General features: G+C 54.0%; 1 protein-coding gene across 2 annotated transcripts in view; it reads right to left on the minus strand.

The window, feature by feature from the left end:
* Window positions 1-17,176, minus strand: part of DRC11 (dynein regulatory complex subunit 11) — a 122,793-nt gene that overhangs the window by 42,990 nt on the left and 62,627 nt on the right. For both annotated transcript variants that reach the window (XM_039860224.1, XM_039860213.1), the window contains 4 exons: window positions 17,052-17,171; window positions 8,801-8,876; window positions 3,268-3,374; window positions 2,994-3,095 (listed from right to left, as the gene is read on the minus strand). In XM_039860224.1, coding sequence (XP_039716158.1) covers window positions 2,994-3,095; window positions 3,268-3,374; window positions 8,801-8,876; window positions 17,052-17,171 — 405 coding nt within the window. The remainder of the gene's footprint in view (window positions 1-2,993; window positions 3,096-3,267; window positions 3,375-8,800; window positions 8,877-17,051; window positions 17,172-17,176) is intronic.

Raw genomic sequence — 17,176 nt, forward strand, 5'->3', positions numbered from 1 at the left:
GTCTCTACCAGTGACATGTAAGTGATCCAGTTTCTTCCATCCTCTGGCAAATCCACGTGGGCCTGTTTCTGGGCTCTGTGTTCTGTTCCATTGATCCAGGTGTCTGCCCCTCGACCAACAGTGCAGTCTTGATTACTGCAGCTATATAATGCGCTTTGAAATCAGGTAGACGGATCCTTCTCACTTTATTCCTCTTTTTAAAAATTAGTGTAGTTATTCTAGTTCCATCGTTTTTCTATATAAATTTTAGTGTAATCTCGTCTACGGTTACCAACTATCTTTCTGAGATTTTGGTAAGAATTGGGTTAAACTTGTATATCGGTGCGGAGATAATTGGCATTTTTACTGCATTTTGTCTTCCAATCCATGAACATGGTATGTCTACATATTTAGATCTTCTTTTATTTCTGTCATCAGTACTGTGTAGTTATAGCATACAAATCCCACACGTATTTTATTAGATTTATACCTAAGTATTTCATTTTTGAATAATTTTAAATGGCTTCATATTTTAAGTTTTGGAGCCCATCTGTTCATTCCTAGTATGTAGAAAAACAATTGATTTTTGTATGTTCGCTTTGCATTCTATAATCTTGCCGAATGCAGTTATTATTTCTAGGAGTTTCTTTACAGATTCCTTGAAATTTTCTAAATAGACGATCATGTCACCTGCAAATTAAACATTTGGTAGAATTCTCCAGTTAAACCAACTGGGCCTGGAAATTCTATTTGGAAGTTGTTTTAATGACAAATTCAGTTTCCTTAATAGCTCTAGGGCTAGTCAAATCTTCTATTTCATATTAGGTGAGTTGTGGTGGTGTATGTTTTTGAAGGAAGTGGGCCCATTTTGTGAAAATTGTCAGATTATATGAGCGGAGTTGTTGGCGGCCTTCTCGTTCTTTTGGTGTTTGTTTTAGTTGCGATCTTCTGTTTCCTTCCTGATATTGATCATTCGTGTCTTCTCTCTCTTTTTTGTCAGTCTTACTAGCGGTTTATCGATTTTGATTATCTTCAAAGAGCCAGCTCGGTTTCATTTATTTTCTTCATTGCCTTTGATTTTCAGTCTGACTGATTTTTGTTTTATTTTTATTAGTTCCTTCTTTCTGGTCACTTTGTTTTCTTTGCTCTTCTAGGTCCTCGAGGTGGGAGCTTAGATTATTGACCTGAGACTCTTCCCCTTGACCTGTCGTTGGGGGGGGTGGGGGGTGGGGGTGGAGGGGCATCCAGATGGATTCTGCATGTGGTCTCCACTGGCATTGGGGGTGGGAGGGCCTCGCTGCCAGTCGGAAGCAATGAGTCATTATTCCGTTCTGCTCCTTACAGTCTCTGTTCTTTCTTTGCTTCCGTTTGGAGTTCTTATTGCCCTGTCTTTGAGTTCAACCTGTCTTTTCCTCTGTCCACGCTCTTGTTTACCAGTTAGAGAGTCCTCATTTCCGATACTGTGTTTTTCGGTAGAATGCTCGTGTGTTTCTTGCAAAATCAGATTCTAAATGTCCGTTTAAATATGGCATTTCCCCCGCATTTATACATGCTGGCACTCTGGGGAATGCAAAGAGTAGAATCGGTCAAGAGTCTTACCCTCGAGGAGCTTCACGTTTTCTCCAGGAGCTCTGATATCCTAAAAGTTTTTGTGACTACAAGGGAGGATGATCACATCATCTCAAAAGAGAGATGGCCTCTGAGAAGCAGGAGCAGCGCTGTCATCATGGGGATGTCAGCTGATTAATGTAATGCAAATCGATTAACTTATAATGAGAAATATAATAGTCAAGAAAAACGGACCCTGTAGAATTTCCTCTTACAGAAAAACCAGCGTGCAACTACAATAAGTCAGCAGAAGGTTGCCTGGTGAGTATGGAAGCGGCGAAGGAGGTGGCTGGATGCTGTGAATCGTTACCGACACCAAACTGTGACATCGTGGTTGGTGCTTCGGACCAACTGGCTATAAATCTGAGGTTCCCACGACACCTGCTCGGGTTCCATTAATTTGTTAAAATGGTTCACAAAACTCCGGGAAACACTTACTTACATTTGCCAGTTTATTAAAGGATGTTATAGAGGATATAGGCAAAGAATCTGACGGAGAGGTGCACGGGGCGAGGTCTGGGAGGGTCGCGAGTGCAGGGGGCCCTGTGCCTGTGAAGTCGGGGTGTGCCGTCCTCTTGGTATGTGGATGTGTTCACCAACCATCCCGGAAGCTCTCTGAACCCCACCCACTGCTGGGGTTTTTTATGGGGGATTCCTCGCACAGGCACGGTCAACTATATACTCCATTTCCGGCCTGTCTCCCTTCTCTCAAGAATTGGGGTGAGACTGAAACCTCTAGGCTTCTAATTATGGCTTGGTCTTCCTGATGACCACTGCCCCTCCTGGGCCTCGGAGTCCCCCCAGAGTCAGCTCATCAGAGCAGTAAACACTCCAGGTGCTCTTACCCCTTAGAAATTGACAGGGGCTCTGAGCCAGGAACTGGGTCAGAGCCCCTGTCAATTTCCCGCGGGCCCTAGTAAGTGAACTTTGAATACTAGGATCCAACTGGCTACTCTAAACTGCTGTGAGATGGATCGGTGGCAATTTAAAATTCAATTCTTCCAACGCTCTCCCCCTACCCCCAAAGAACTTGCTTATTGTCGTTGCCCCCAGACAGGCCTGCCTATAGGGGAGCTGGGTGGGCACTGGGAGCACATGCACTGGCTCCCCTTGTCATCCCCATCCCGTGGGAGGAGTTTGGGTGACAGGACTCTGCAGTGAGGACGGCCCGGGGAGGTAACTCTCAGGCTGTTGAATTCATACCACTCCCGAGCCCACAGCCCCGAGGGCTCATGGTGACAAGAGGTAGATTCAGGAAAGGCAGGCCTGTGTCCTCGGGAAGCAGCCCAGGGACCAGTGGCGGGCCAGGTGGCACTCCTGCCGCGCCCTGTAGGTGTGGCGCGGCCACTCTTCGCCTCGGAATCCTCCCTGGGCCTCCTCCCTCCCCGTGCTCATGTGCTACTCACTTTTTTACCTCCTTTCTTCTTTCCTGTCTTGGCCAGAAGTTCCTTTTCTCTGTTCACGGCTAGTTTTAAGTTTTTTAGTTCTTGTCTCATCAACTCATCGACCTAGGTGAATAGAAAACATCCCTGTCTTCAGCGACTTTGCATTCCCTGCGTTTTTTCTTTGTGACGTTTAAAAATAGCTTAGAGTCTGGGTAGGGAATAAAGAGGAAATTGCGACAACGGGCAGTCACTGCAGCGAGTGGCTCGTCACCAGCGCCCGAGAACCCGGCCCTACCTGTAACCTGATCTCCGACTCCAGTTCCTTCCGCTTTTCCTCTTTGATCAGTTCCGGGTCATAGTCCTGGAGGAAATTCCACGATTCGTCTTTATCCTTCCACATGTCTATGCCCCGGGAGGATAAAGAAAAGGAAAATCAAAATGTCTCCCAACGCCAAGATCGATGAAAGCGGTTACTGAGACATAAACGGCAAGTTCAGTTTCCCATCGTATCGCATGACATGAAATTCGAATAAAACAGTCCGGAGGGATGGGAGGCACGTGTCCTCTTCTTCCGCTTCCCAAACGGAAGAAATGAGCTCGTGGAATTTAATGTCTAAACAATAAAGACGAAAACCGCTAACGCGAAAACACCAGATAAGAAAGTGTGATACCCACAGTATCCTACTGCGTGATGACAATGTAACCACGGTGTGTGAAGTGTAGGGTTATACAATTATACACTCGTGGGGTGATAAGTTTTGTAATAAGTTTTATACAACTTTCATGATTCAAACGATTCACTAAAACATGAAAGATTCTGTTGCCAGTTCGACTCACCAGTACTTTATCTGGCTCCTACTAAAAGACGAAGCCGGCCTCATGAGTACCCGTGACTTCCCCGATTCGGCAGCTGTGCTAGCGAATTACTTTTTGGATGTTTGTGAAGTCACATGTGTTTTACACGTCCTTCGTGCCTCGCCCTGGTAGCTAGGAGGACGGTTAGGGAAATGCGCCCCAGGAATCCCAGTGAGCGCCCCAACGCGGGAGGGCGGCTGCGGGCTCAGGCCCAGGCAGAGGCGGCCCACCTCCGTCTGACGGTGGTGACGGCTAGGGTGGTAGGTGCTGGTGTGAGTGAGTGGGATGGAGGGTGCTCGGCCACGGTCTCCCCTACGGGCACAGCGTGGGACCCTGAGCCTGGCCGGGAGCGTGGCCCTCTGCCGGAGCTGACGGAGGAGAGGGGCGGGGCTTAAACCGGACAGAGAACGACAGTCACAGGCAGAAACCTCCGTGGGGGGTGGGCACAGAGAGCGGGAGGTGGCCCCCATGCAGACAGAGAGACGAGAAGGTGCCGAAAAGTCAGGTAGGCGAGCGGATGAGAAAGGAGGGCGGAGTCTGCATAGTCACAGAGGACGGGGGAGGGGATGGGGAGGGGACGAGGCAGGAGAGCTGAGAAATGAAACGACCAACGACCGGGGACAGGACCTGGCGTGACCCAGGAAAAGCTGCAGATCCTGCAGAGAAAGAGCAAAATGGCACGGAGACCTGACACACAGCCGGCGACGACAGGATGGCCGCCCGCGGGGCTCCGGCCGTCCGACCCGGCGCAGGGCCCATGGCGAGGGGTCGGGGGAACCTCTGCTCTCATCCCAAGGGGAGGGACCACGTGGGGCAACTGATACCCCAGAAACAACCGCGCCCAAGGAGCAGACACGTCAGCAAAGCAAAGACGGACGGCGCGGCAGTGCGTGTCCCCCGAGAGCCATCTGGGCCGGGACCCCGCAGCACAGGGTGCCGCAGGAGGACGGGGCGCAGGGACGCAGCTCGTCCCCCAAAAGTGCAGGTTGAGTGAGCGAGCTGGGCCGAGGCCCTGACACTGCTCCCGGGTGCCGGCGCGGAGATGCTCGGGAACGGTCACTGCAAGCCGAGTGCCACCCTCAGGTCGGGCGGCCCCCGCACTCCCTCCAGGACCGCTGGCTCGGCAGCAGGGCCAGAGGGGACACAGCCCGCCTGGACCTCAGGGCCAGCGAGGACCCAGGCTCAGCGGCCTCGCGCCCCCCGACCGCGGGAACAGCCTCTGCCAGGAAGACGTGAAGGAGACGCTCACGGGGCTCGTCACCCAGACAGGGCAGGTGGCCCGCCTGGGACTGAGTGCGAAGACCAAGGCGGAGGGGACTCAGACAAGGCCGACGGGGGCCGCGCGTGGCAGGAGTGGGCGCACAGCCAATGGCTGGAAAGCCGGGGCCAAACTTCGCATGAGTGCGTGCCAGCCAGAGGGCCCCCGCCTGCCACTTATCAGTCAGGGCGTGAAAAATATACGTTGCATAAATCGTCTACACCATCTCACTAGTGTGAAAATTGCCTTAAGTCATAAGTGTTTGAGCTTTTTCTTTGCCCTGAGTCTGTAGAAGTCGAATCTGTGGTTGGCGTGTCAGGGGCGGGAACACCAAAGGCACAGTTAATTTACGCTTTTTTCTAGGGCATTTGCTAAAAAGTGCATAAACTTAAATTGCAGAAAACAGGAATGTAGAAATAGTATGCTTTTAAAAAAATGTGTTTAAAATCGTAAGCTTTCCCCCGAAAGTTTTAAACGTGCACTGTTTTTTAATAATAAATGTACTATTAACTCATAAGGGCTCCTTCCTAACGGAGGTCCCCTGGAACGATGGCTAAATCTTCTCCAACGGCAAACGCACCTGTTTCATTTAGTTCAAAGTGAAATTGCTTTAAGTCGCTCGAGAGATTCACCCAGACCGGAAGCGGTGCCTTTAATAGTGAAGGGACAAGGACCTGTCCACACGAAGGAAACCAAGATGCGGTTACTGAGGTGAACGCGTCTGCCCATCCTGGCGCTGGCAGCAGATTTTACAAATAGAGCGGTGCCAACGGCACCTCCAGCTCGTTCACACGACTTTGCCGCCTCCGAGACTTCGCTCTTCACGTGACGCTTCTGCACAGGGCACTTCTCAATCCCTTCAAGAATTTCATGGCTGCTTATAAATGCAGGAAGCTATTCACGGTCCTCCAGGGGCAAGCCCTGCCCCCTCCCCTCCAGCAGAGAATGAGCTTTTCTCCGCCTGTGAAAAGCGCTTTCACACGTGGGGGGTGTGTGTGTGTGTGTGTGTGACAAGGGACGGGGCTTAATCTCAGCGATTAAAATGCTAATGTTTTATTTGAAAGCGAAAACCTTTGATTTTTAAGAAAAGAGGTCAAAGACGAAGACATTTAGTTTCTTTAAGGGACCAGAGACCTGGCAGATATCTCATGAAATGCCGCAACGTCCAGCTAGGAAATGACACTTCGTGTGTCCTGCTCCCAACGGACCACTGTGTGGGTTTCTTTTTTTAACCTTAAAGGAAACAGATATTGCACAAAAGGTGCAGAGAGTCTCGGGGAGATTTTCTGGTGGGGGGTGGGGGGGAGGGTGGTGGTGGCACAGGTTGTAAGACTTGGCTTCCCATGGGAGCATTAGCTTGCCCCAAAATTAATTATTGCTTTTATCAAAATAATGCATGCACATTAAAGTCAGAGGGTGTTAAAAGATTTTAATAAAACTGTCTTCCGTGCCATCACCCAAGGACACTCGTCCCCATGTATCATTCATTCATTATACAATGCACTGTGGAAATTCGGACGTATTCATAAACCTGACTCATTCACACACTACCTATTTTATGATACTTTATCCATAAGTTGTTAAATTCATGACTTTGTGGAACCTGATCGTGGGCCAGGCACTGCCCCCCAAGGGACTGGGAGCAGAAGGCCCCCCGGGCCTGGAGTCCCATTGGGAAGACAGGGACACACACGGAGAAGCCACAGGGACGAAAGCAGAGCCAGGCCAAGGGTGGGGCACAGGGTCAGGCGGGGAGACGCTTGTCCCAGGTGCCTCTCGGGACAAGCACCCCAGGCACGGGGGACAGGCCACGCGGGCTCTGTGGTGCCAGCGTGACGGGCTCGTGGGGGTGGGAGCACCCAGCCCCCCAGAGCGGGGGTGAGGCGGCCGGGCCTCGCGCGCCCTCTGAGCTGCTTCTCTGTCCTCCTGGCGTCGAACAACGAGCCGGCCCGGCTCCTCGGAGGTTTAGGCTTCAGACCCGGCTCCCATCCTCCTCCCTTGTTTTCCCCACATAGTTACATCAGAGCGGGAGGGAGCCCTCCTAGCCCCGGGGGAAACTGTCACCGAAGGGGGCGTAGGACAATGTCTGGATGCACATGGCGCCCAAATCTCCTTCTCAAGATATCCTGGGGGACGGGCTCCACAAAACGAGGGAGTGGCACGTCGTCAGGAAAGGCAAAGGGCGGCCCAGGGCGGACAGCGGATGGGGACCAAGGGGCGTCTTCCGAAGGAAGTGACCACTGCAGGGTCCGACGAGTCCAAGGTGCGGAAAACCACAGGTCGGTGCCAGAGGCGCAGAGTACGAAACGAACGGGGTGGCCGCGCAGGCCGAAGACGACGCCGTGGCGTCTTCACCAACGAGCTTCGCTGCGGACACTCCCGAGGGCTGGTGGCCCCTCGGCCAGGCCTGGGACCCCGTCGTGTGCATCACCGCGATTCCTAGCTGGGCCCACGGGACGCTGCCGCCGCCAGCCTAACTCACGCGAGCCGCCCACGTGTGCCACTGTCCCCACCCCATCCGTCGCCAGCATGCCGATGGCCTGTGGCGTCTTCGTATCTCCAGCCAGCCCTGCGCCTGGCACGCTGGAGACAGTCGATGGTTGTTGAATGAGTATGTGAGCGAGTGGGTGTTTCTGACAGGGGCTGCTCTGCACTGCGGCTGGCCGAGGAGCTGATGAACTCCGTACCTGCCGGCAGAGCCTCAGAGATGCTCACCTGTGCCGCGTGCTGCGAGGCCTGAGATGGGCACGGACGACACGAAGCCTCGCATGTCTCGGGCCCCCGATAAATGTAACATTTTCCCCTTCTGCCCCTTCTCCCCAGTTAAAGCCACCGCCACACGCTGGCTGCCACCGTTCCCTCCGCTCCTGCCTCAGTTCGGTGTGTCGCGCAGAGTGGGGCCCCGTCGCTGCATTCCAGGGGGCGTGGGGACATTCTCGCTTTGTGTAACTAGCATAGTGACCTGTAGTGTCCCTGGGGCCGGGGCCGAGGACGAGGCTCAGTTTACGGGAGTAAAACCATGCGTCAAATTAAAAAACATACGTCAAGTAAATAACCGGGCTGGCGCCGTCCGGGTTAAGACCGGAACCAGGAAGGAGGCACGCCCGCCGCTGGGGTTCGGAACCCCCCGAATTCTCGGGGATTCCCAAACAGCGCTAACGAGCGGGGTCAGCGAGGCCATTCTGTGCTGGGATCACCCCGAGGGGGCGCGGACCCAGAGGTTCCAGGACATCGCCGTGGAAACGCCCGAAAGGCCAGTCCGACGCGGGCCCGCGTGGCCAGACCGTGGCCGCGCTCACGACGCGGGCAGCGGGCGGAACAACCGCGTGTGGGTGTCGCACGGGCCTCGGTCCCGCGGGCGAACACGCCGCGCCGCACGGACCGTGTTGCTTTCCTAGGCTTCGACGGCCCGGGACCGACCTTTGTCCCGTTCACTCCCAGCGGGAGACCACGTGACGTTTCAGCGGCTGGAAACCGGGTGGAGGTTTAGATGATGTCCCCAGCCTATTAACAGCTTGATTTTTACCAATTATGTACCAGTTCATAAGGCACCCAAAGGCACACACATTTGAAATGGAGACGGACAGAGCTTTGCCGTGAGCCACGTGTCTGCAGCCTCTCGTGAGTGGGCACTTCGTCCCCCCGCCAGAGGCTGGGCGTCAGGGCTGGGGTCACAGGGGCGCCTCGGCTGTCACGCATATCCTCCCAAACTGACCTTTGTACATGTTATTTCCTTCCTCTATCGTATGAAGGAAAACACTTGGTGACATCTTCCACCCCTCGTCTTCTTCCTGTTGAAGCAGACAATGTTTTGTTAATCTCTGGCGTATCGCATCTGTCGAGACTCGACAGTAAAAGACACATCATTGTGGTTTCCGTCTCTATGGTAACGCACGGAGACCCTGCCCTCCCCTCCGGCCCCTCGCCTGCCGTCCTGGGCAGTTTCCCTGATGGCCAGTCTGACAGGGGGTGTGCTGTGTCCACCGACCAGGCCACGGGTGGTTCCAGAGACCTGGCTCCCCCTACAGGCTCGTGGGGTGCCCGTGGCACCAGTTTCCTGTCGTGTCCCCTGCAGTACTGTGCACCCTGCGTTAGATCTCGTCACCTCCCTCACCACGGTCCGTGACCCCGCGTGGATGCTGCTGCTGTCTGTGGGCTGCTCGGCCACTGGCCAGCTCTCTGCTTGAGCCAACACCTGGCTACTCCTTCTTCCCGCTAGCCTGTCCCCTACCTGGGCCAAGAAGCCACCCCGAGCCCCAGCTCAGAGCAGCCCACACAAGCCACCCTGGGCACGGGACGTGTCCCACCATGTGCTCACACACCTGGGGACAGGGCAGCACCTGCGCATGGACTCTCGTGTATCACCCCTCGTCGCCCACTCCCCACGCAGGAGGGAAGACGTGAAGCAACAGCTCACGGTGGTAAGAGCTATGGGGGGCGGCGAGGGTGCTGGAGAAGACCCCCACCTCACGGAGGGCCCGCCCGGGACCACAGCGTTCACAGCACCCAAGGACGCCACCTGCCCTGCCGACTCTGGGAGGGAGCTCGAACCCAGGAACACCAGGGGGCACGAAGCCTGCAGAGCAACCGCCCCACCTTCCAGGACCCCTGGGAAAGCAGAGCCCGCTGCGACAAAGCCCCCTCCCGCCCGGTCCCCGGGGCTGGCTACTGCCCATCTGGGCTCCCAGGAGACCCAGTCATTCGAGAAAAACCTGCGAGAGAAGCGAGAGAGAGACCAGCATGAAATAAAGCATGTCCCTGGATAAAAGAGATCATTCGTGGACAGAAGGGAAATTTAAAATGAGCCCAGCATTCTCAGAGACGTTACTGTGATCTCTCTCCAGGGATCACCAAGGACCCTGCATCTTTCGACTTTTTAGTCCACGTGTTACTGACCATCCCTGTCATTTCTGTTGTGGATACTCGATTGTCCCCGGGGGGGATGAGCACACGCCTTCATGGGGCGAGTGGCACTCCAGGGAGGGGAGTGGAGTGGAGGGTGTTTTTGGCAGAGGGGGTGTGTGCGTCTGGGCTGGGAAGGCCACGTTCCGTTTGGACAACCGGAAGTTCAGTGCAGCGGGCCTGGGCCAGACAGTGTGGGCAGACACGAGGCCGGGGCCGGCAGAGGGAGGGGGGCGGAGAGGATGGGCCCTGGAAGGCCACGGGGCCGTGCTCTTCGGAGCTTGGTTTGCGAGCAGGAGCCTGGTGTGAATGGATCTGCTTGAGGCGACGTCACTCTGGCCAGAGTGTGGGGCAGGCCAGAGGGGAGGCGGGGATGCCTCTCTGTGACCATCTTCCTTCTTCTGCGGAAAATTCCCCTTACGTTGGAGGCAGGTGTCCCCTCCTCCGTGAGGCTGCTGGGACTCTCCCAGGTGAGGACCGCTCGCACCTGCTGGCGTCTGCTTCTCTGAATGGATGACTGGCGGTTTGTGTGCACGTCTTCAGTGCCCCCTTGGGCTGTGGGGCCCCCAAGGAAAAGGGCCTCATCTTGCCGATCATCTGTACCCTCTGTGGAACGAGCCCGCGCCTGGTCCCTAAGCAGGTGCTTAAGGCTTATAAGTGAAAATGAGATTTATGGCTCTATTCATGCAGCTTTATTTCTATAATAAATATTAGGTTCTCTAGGGGCGCAGAATCTTGTAAGGCCAGCTTTGGGGACATCTGATCCGGACAGCAGAGAATGACAGCGAATGCCAGATGCGCTGCGACTTGACGGGGTGCAGCTCCCCGTGAGCTGATGAGACCGGCAGTTCCCGGAGACACCTCTCTCTGCTGGATGCTGAAACAGGGCGGAAAGGTTTTGCTTTCTTCCTAAAAGACATATTTCTCCCTTGAAGTTTATTACAGACGAATCCCTTTCCTTGGTTGCTGTTTTAAACATTTACTATTTCGCTCACTTGCACAATTCCATGAGGAGGTTTCCCTTACCCTCTCGGCTCCAAAGTCACATTTTTCCCGGATCTTCTCCTTGGTGGGGTCGCCCAGGTCCACTGCATTCTGTCGTGGTGCCGCCTTGGCCACGTCCCTTTCTGAGGAAACTTCTCGGCCGCTCCCCCCCAGCCCTCTCTGCTCAGCCAAGTGGCTGGAGAGTGTCTAAACAGAGGGAGGCCCTTGTTGGGGTGCAGCCTGACCCCCAGGAGCTGGGCTGGCCAGCCACGCCCCCCAGCCGGTCACGTGGGCTCTCTCTCCACTGAGACAGGAAACACACAGGTGGACCAGCCGGAGGGGAGCAGGTGGGAACGTAGAGCCAGCCTCCATTCGAACTCCTTCGAGACGGAGATGGACAGGGTGCCGGTCCTCACCGGTCACAGTGAGAACTCCCCAGCACCAGCCCACACCTGCCGCGCTTCCTGCTGTGCGCCCACCTTGCGCCCCACCTTGCGCCCCACCCTTCTGACCTCCAGCTGGCCTAAGGGAGCCCACATCGCCAGCCTGTTAAGTCCAATGAGCCTAGATACAGTCCAGCCCTTCCACGCATTCAAAATGTTATAAACATCACCGACGGCCTGCTCTGCGCAGACGCCCGCCGGGGAGGCCCGGGAGGCTGGGGCCGGCTCCCCAGCGGCTCCTCTGAGCCCGCCCGTGGCGTTTCCCGCCAGCTAGCGGCCGAGCCTCGCCGCATGTTTTGCAAAAATGCTTATTGATTGCAAAGGACGCAATCATGACAATGCCATAAAAATTCTAAAAGTCAAAGGAAAAAACAGCTGCATCACCATCCCCTTCATCTAGTGCAACCGCCTGTACAACTGAGTGTCAGCCGTGCTTTTCAACATTTTAGGGAGAAAGATCCTTCGAAAACACAGAGAACACGTACGCGCACCCTTCCCAGGGGATGCCCCTTCACAGAAGAGTTTACGAACAATTTCAGGGAGTCACTCGCAGGACCCCCGTCTCCCTGGTGAAGGATATCACATCGTCCTCTCTCAATGTATGTCAGGGGACACCGGAGACGCTCAATACGCATGCGTCCGTGACGGTGACATTATCCCTGATCACAGCCGTTGGGAATCACAACACTCACTTTGCATCTCTGTGAGGCGGTGCGAACTTTGGTTCGAAATACCCTAAAATAATACGAGAACGTGGCTGGCAGAACGTGGCTCAATGGTTCGGTGCGATGCCCCTCCTTGTGGTCACAGAGGTGGCTGGGTGACGCCGCAGATGACCTAACACTTTAAACTAATCACGCTGTACGTAGGTACAAGGATCTTTCCAGAAGGATTTAGCACTAAGTCAAGCATGTTATGGCTGGAGCAAATTTAGAGACTCTCCACTATTCACCTGTTATGGACAGGCCCAAACCGTTTATAATAGTTCCAAACGCTTTAACGGTTTAACGTACGGCTTGAAAAATAACACAGAAAACAGAGTTGTAAGGACGGACTGCACGGTACTCCTTTTCCGTACTTTTGTTTCTAGAACTCCTGTGAGGTCTGCACGGCCGACTGCGGGAGGCACATCTGCAGCCACCGCCACAGGTTCGTGGAAAACGTCTGGCAATCTGTCACGCGCATCCTCCTCCATTACGAAGCGCCCGAACAGGGGACCTCTTTACCCACGGTCCCTCATGCATCAGAGGTGGCTTTAAAACCAAGATCCGGGAGAAAGACTGATTTCCTTCTTTCCTGTTGAATTTTGAGAGTTCTGCATGGATTCGAGATGCAAGTCCTTTGTCAGACAGATGGTTTGCAAATACTTTCTCCCAGTCCGTAGCTTGTCTTTTCATGCTCTTCACTTTATGGAGCAAAAGGTTTTTATTCGGATGAAATCGTTTATCGACCTTTCCTTTTATGGATTGTGTTTTTGGTGACAAGTCTAAGAATTCTATGCCTAGCCTTCATCCTGAACATGTTTTCCGTTTTCCTCTACAGGTTCTATACTTTTACATTTAAGTCCGTGGTCCATTTTGAGTGAGTTTTTACATAAGGTATAAAGTTTGGATTGAAGTTCACTCCCTTGCCTATGGATGAAAAACTAAGTTTTAGAAGCTCGTCTTTGAAGGTGTTTGTGGTGCTTCGATATTTTCCCTTCCAATAGCCCCAAACTGAAGATTAAAAGTCTTGTACGGGTCTGTTTTTATTCCTTTGGTATCTCTGTATAAAGCAGGGGACCCTGCACCCACGGCCACACAGCAGGTGAGCAGCGGGCGAGCCAGGGAAGCTTCATCTGTATCTGCAGCCGCTACCCACGCCGGCATCACCGCCTCAGCTCCGCCTCAGCTCCTCAGGCATCAGATTCTCATAGGAGCCCCGGTCCCTGGTGCCACAAAGGCTGGGGACCGCTGGTATAGAGGGGCTCCAGATAAATCCAGGTAAGAAATTGAAAACTTTCATATTTTAAATGTTAAATTGTTTATAAAGTTCTTTGATCAAATGAATGCAAGATCACTAGTCACAGCTATTTTGTTTTAAAATGATCCTGTTGTGTACAATTACAAAGATCTACCACGATGGCCCTGCTTTTTCCTCATATTTCTGTCCCCAAGCAGGACACAGAAACCTGCAAGCTCACACGCCAAACTCCCTTCCCGTCATCTCCAGGTGCAAACATGTCAAGACACCCCAGGAATGGCCATTAATCCTCAGACTCCTGTTAGCGGGGAGCCCGAGGGGAGCCCCCCTCCCCCGCCGCTCTGGGCGGGGAGGTGTTTTGGGCAGGTCACTCTGTGACACTTACACACAGGTGGCGGTGGCCCCGGGAGGGGGCTGAGGTGGAGCGGGAGGCAGTCATGACAGGGCAACTGTGCCCTGGTGAGCCGGGGCAGGCGGGGTGCTGCGCTGTCGCCCGGGAGCCCAGCCCTTCCCGCCCTCCGCTGGACGTTCCCATTTCCTCCTCACTCCCGCAGGCCCTCGCTTCTCTCTCGACCTTGTGAATGACGTCCGATTGCAAACGCGCTCTCCCATGGAGCTGGACGCAAGCTTCTAGAGGCTCGGACCGGGCGCACGACTGTCCCCGGGTGGGACCCTGCTTCCGGTCTCTGCCACTCCCCGGGGCCTAACCGGCCTCCCTGCCTCGGTCACTTCCTCGCCCACGGTCCATCCCCAAACCCGTCCACACAGCACGGGTCTGAGACTGCAGCTCCTGAACTCAGATGTGCTTGAGCCACTCCGCAGAGACCATCCTCTCTCTTCCCTTCCAAGGCAGAAGGCCCCGCCCAGCCCCCGGCCATCCCACACCTGCTCTGACCTTGGCAGGCCCCAACACCACATAGTATCCCTGGCCTCATGTCATCGTGCTCTGAAGTTGTCCTCTGGTTCTTCGGCCCAGAGACTGCCCGGAACCCTGCGTGCAGTCCCTCATCCCCCGTCCCTGACCCCTTTCCGCTCCAGGTGCCTCTCACGGCTCCTGCCCACTGTTTATGCTCACCTGAAAACCTCGCAAACTCACGAACTTTCAGTCTTACACGTGAGTGATATTTTGAAGAGTTTATTGTCTATCTATAGAGCTTAGTAGAGGTTCAGACGCCTATCGGTTTTTTTTTGGTAGGTCTTTCCTAAGTTATCTGACCATATACGGGGCTGACAACTGATAAATGACTAAGTGTTATAAAAATACCCAAAGGACAGTCACGCAGCTCTGCCGCATGACCCAGGTTTCGGGGTGAGTCAGTATCTCTGCAGGTTAAATAAAACCAGTTTTTTCTCTCCCTGCTTTTTTGTGTTTTATTTGAATAGCTGGTTTCTGGAACGTTTCCAGATACTTTAGGATTGATTCTAGACTACGACTTTTACAAGTCAACGGAAAGGGTATTCCGATCTGCACGAAGCACGCCCACACGATTTAAACACACCAAATTTACTAACGCTTACCATTTATTCTTTTAATAATCACACTGCCACTTTGTAGACTTATACTTTTCATGAATTCATCCCTAAATAATTCTGCAGAACGTCCCCCATCATTTGCAGCTACTTCATAAATGCTGATGTACCCAGATTTGCTTTTTGTCCCAAACTGTTCATTAAGTGACTCTTTAATAGCCAGTTAAAAAAATACTTTCCCTCGACAAAGACTAGATTATATAGTTGATAATTTCAGATTTTTATGGAACAAGCTTCACTAATAGTGAAAACTTACGTGTGTCAAACTCCCTCATGCATATTTAGAGGGAGAGATGCTTAGAATAAACTTGAAATTCTTCCAATTATCCTTTTTCTTAGGAGCCGCATCAGAATTGCTTTGCCAAGCGAGAGGAAGATTATAAGAACTGACTATATCCAGTCAGCTGTTTTTTGGGGGAGGAAACAATTTGGAACTTCTGGGGTAGGGGCAGGTTAGCAGGCACTGGTGGCCTCGTGGGCTGGGCTTCCTGGACGCACGCAGGTGCAGGCGGGGCCTGGTTTACTGGGAACACCAGCCCCGCAGGGGTTGGGGTGGGGGGCGGCTGCACCAGGTAGAGGGGGGCGCTGACCGCGATGCCGCGGCAAGGGAGCCATCAGCTGACCCCACGGGGAGCCCGGGAGCGAGGAGAACGCTTCAGAGTTGTCCCAGTGAGGCCGGCGGGCTGGGTCTCCGTACCCGAACGTGACATCCTTGGATGCGGCTGCTGGGGGACAGTGCGGGGAGTAACCTCGCATGGAGCGGCTCCCGTAGACCTGGAACAATGCCTCGGGAGGGACTTCGTGTGAGAGGTCGGCGGGACAGGCTGGGAGGCTGGGAGTGGCGTCTGGGTCCTGACGGGGCGACCGATGGGCCGCTTCCGCACCCACTGCGGCGGGGGAGGTGGCGCCCCAAACGGCAGTGGAGCACAGCTACAGGGGGCCGGGCCGGTGGGGGCTGGTCGCAGAGCGGGAGATGGGACCCGCGAGCGGGGTGGTCCCCTGCCCCCCGTCAGCCGCAGCCACGGTCATGCCGACGAATTTCAAACAATACGCTGGTTTTATCACCGTCGCGTCTGCCGGGACTTTGGGCGTCGCATCTCAGGCCCACTGTCACCCTCCCCCTTACTCGTGGCTCCCGAATCCTTGCTCCCGTCACCGTCCTCTGTGACCACACGGCCCCCGTCGCGTTTCCCCCTCGCTGTGACGCGGCGCCACACCCCACCCCGGGGCTCCCCACCCAGCGGTCCTCGGCCTGGGCGTCACCAGAACCCACCTGTTGGAACACGAGGGGCGTGGCTGCTGTGACCCAGCTAGGGCTGGTCTCTGCCCCCGACCGAGTCACGGGGACCACGGCCTTGAAGCTGGTTCCGGTCAGGGTCGGGGCAGCTGCGAAGCGGTATTTGTATAAAAACACCAATCTCAACACGTCCGCATGGTAGGATGAGCGTCCGGCCCGAGCTCCAACCCCGGAGGAGTTTTTGTGAATGAAGAACCGCCCGGGGCTGCACCTCTCCATGCGCTCCAAGGTGAAGGTCCCCAGACACCAGCACCTGCCGAGCCGCCCCTCCGCCACCGCCACCCCCTCTGCCACCGCCAACCCCATCACACCAGGTGAGGCCTGGCCCGAAGTGACACGCTCTGAACTCTGATTTCCTCTGGATAGTGAGAAACAGAAACTTTCATGAGAACACACCGAGATGTCAGCGTCAGGTGATAAATCTGAAGGAACTCGCTTTGATCACAGTCGATACAACTGTTTGATTTTGCAGTGGCCGCTTGGTTTGCCAAGCGTTTTTCTTTATTTCTACCCTTGCGGAAAGATCGGTGGGACCATTTGTTTTGAAGATTGAAAATTCAAAGCTAGCACTTATGTGAACACACACGGCAAGTCTCTGAGTTGTTGAAACTACTCCTCATCCAGACAGGTTTTTGTAAATCATAGAAAAGATGGCAACCGATTGTGGACCAACATAAAAAAAGAAAACTGAAAAACTTGGTTTTCTAGGAAACAAACGACTGCTGCCTCCGTGAACTTGATTATCCCACTGATTCAAAGCAAAAAAAAATAACAAACAAAACAAAAGCGAAAAACACACACAGAAAACCCCGAAACGACGCCGATCTCTGACCTTCCGAGCCCCTTACCTTCTTTTTTTCCTTCGTTCTTTTCCTTTCCTTTTTTTTGGCTTTCTTTTCCTTTTTCTTCTTTTTCTTCCGTTTGCTTTTTTCCTCTTCTTCTTGGTTGGCAATAATATCACCGATAACCTAGC

The sequence above is a fragment of the Pteropus medius genome, unplaced genomic scaffold, assembly GCF_902729225.1.
Source record: "Pteropus medius unplaced genomic scaffold, Ma_sr-lr_union100, whole genome shotgun sequence".
Classification (NCBI taxonomy): Eukaryota; Metazoa; Chordata; class Mammalia; order Chiroptera; family Pteropodidae; genus Pteropus; species Pteropus medius.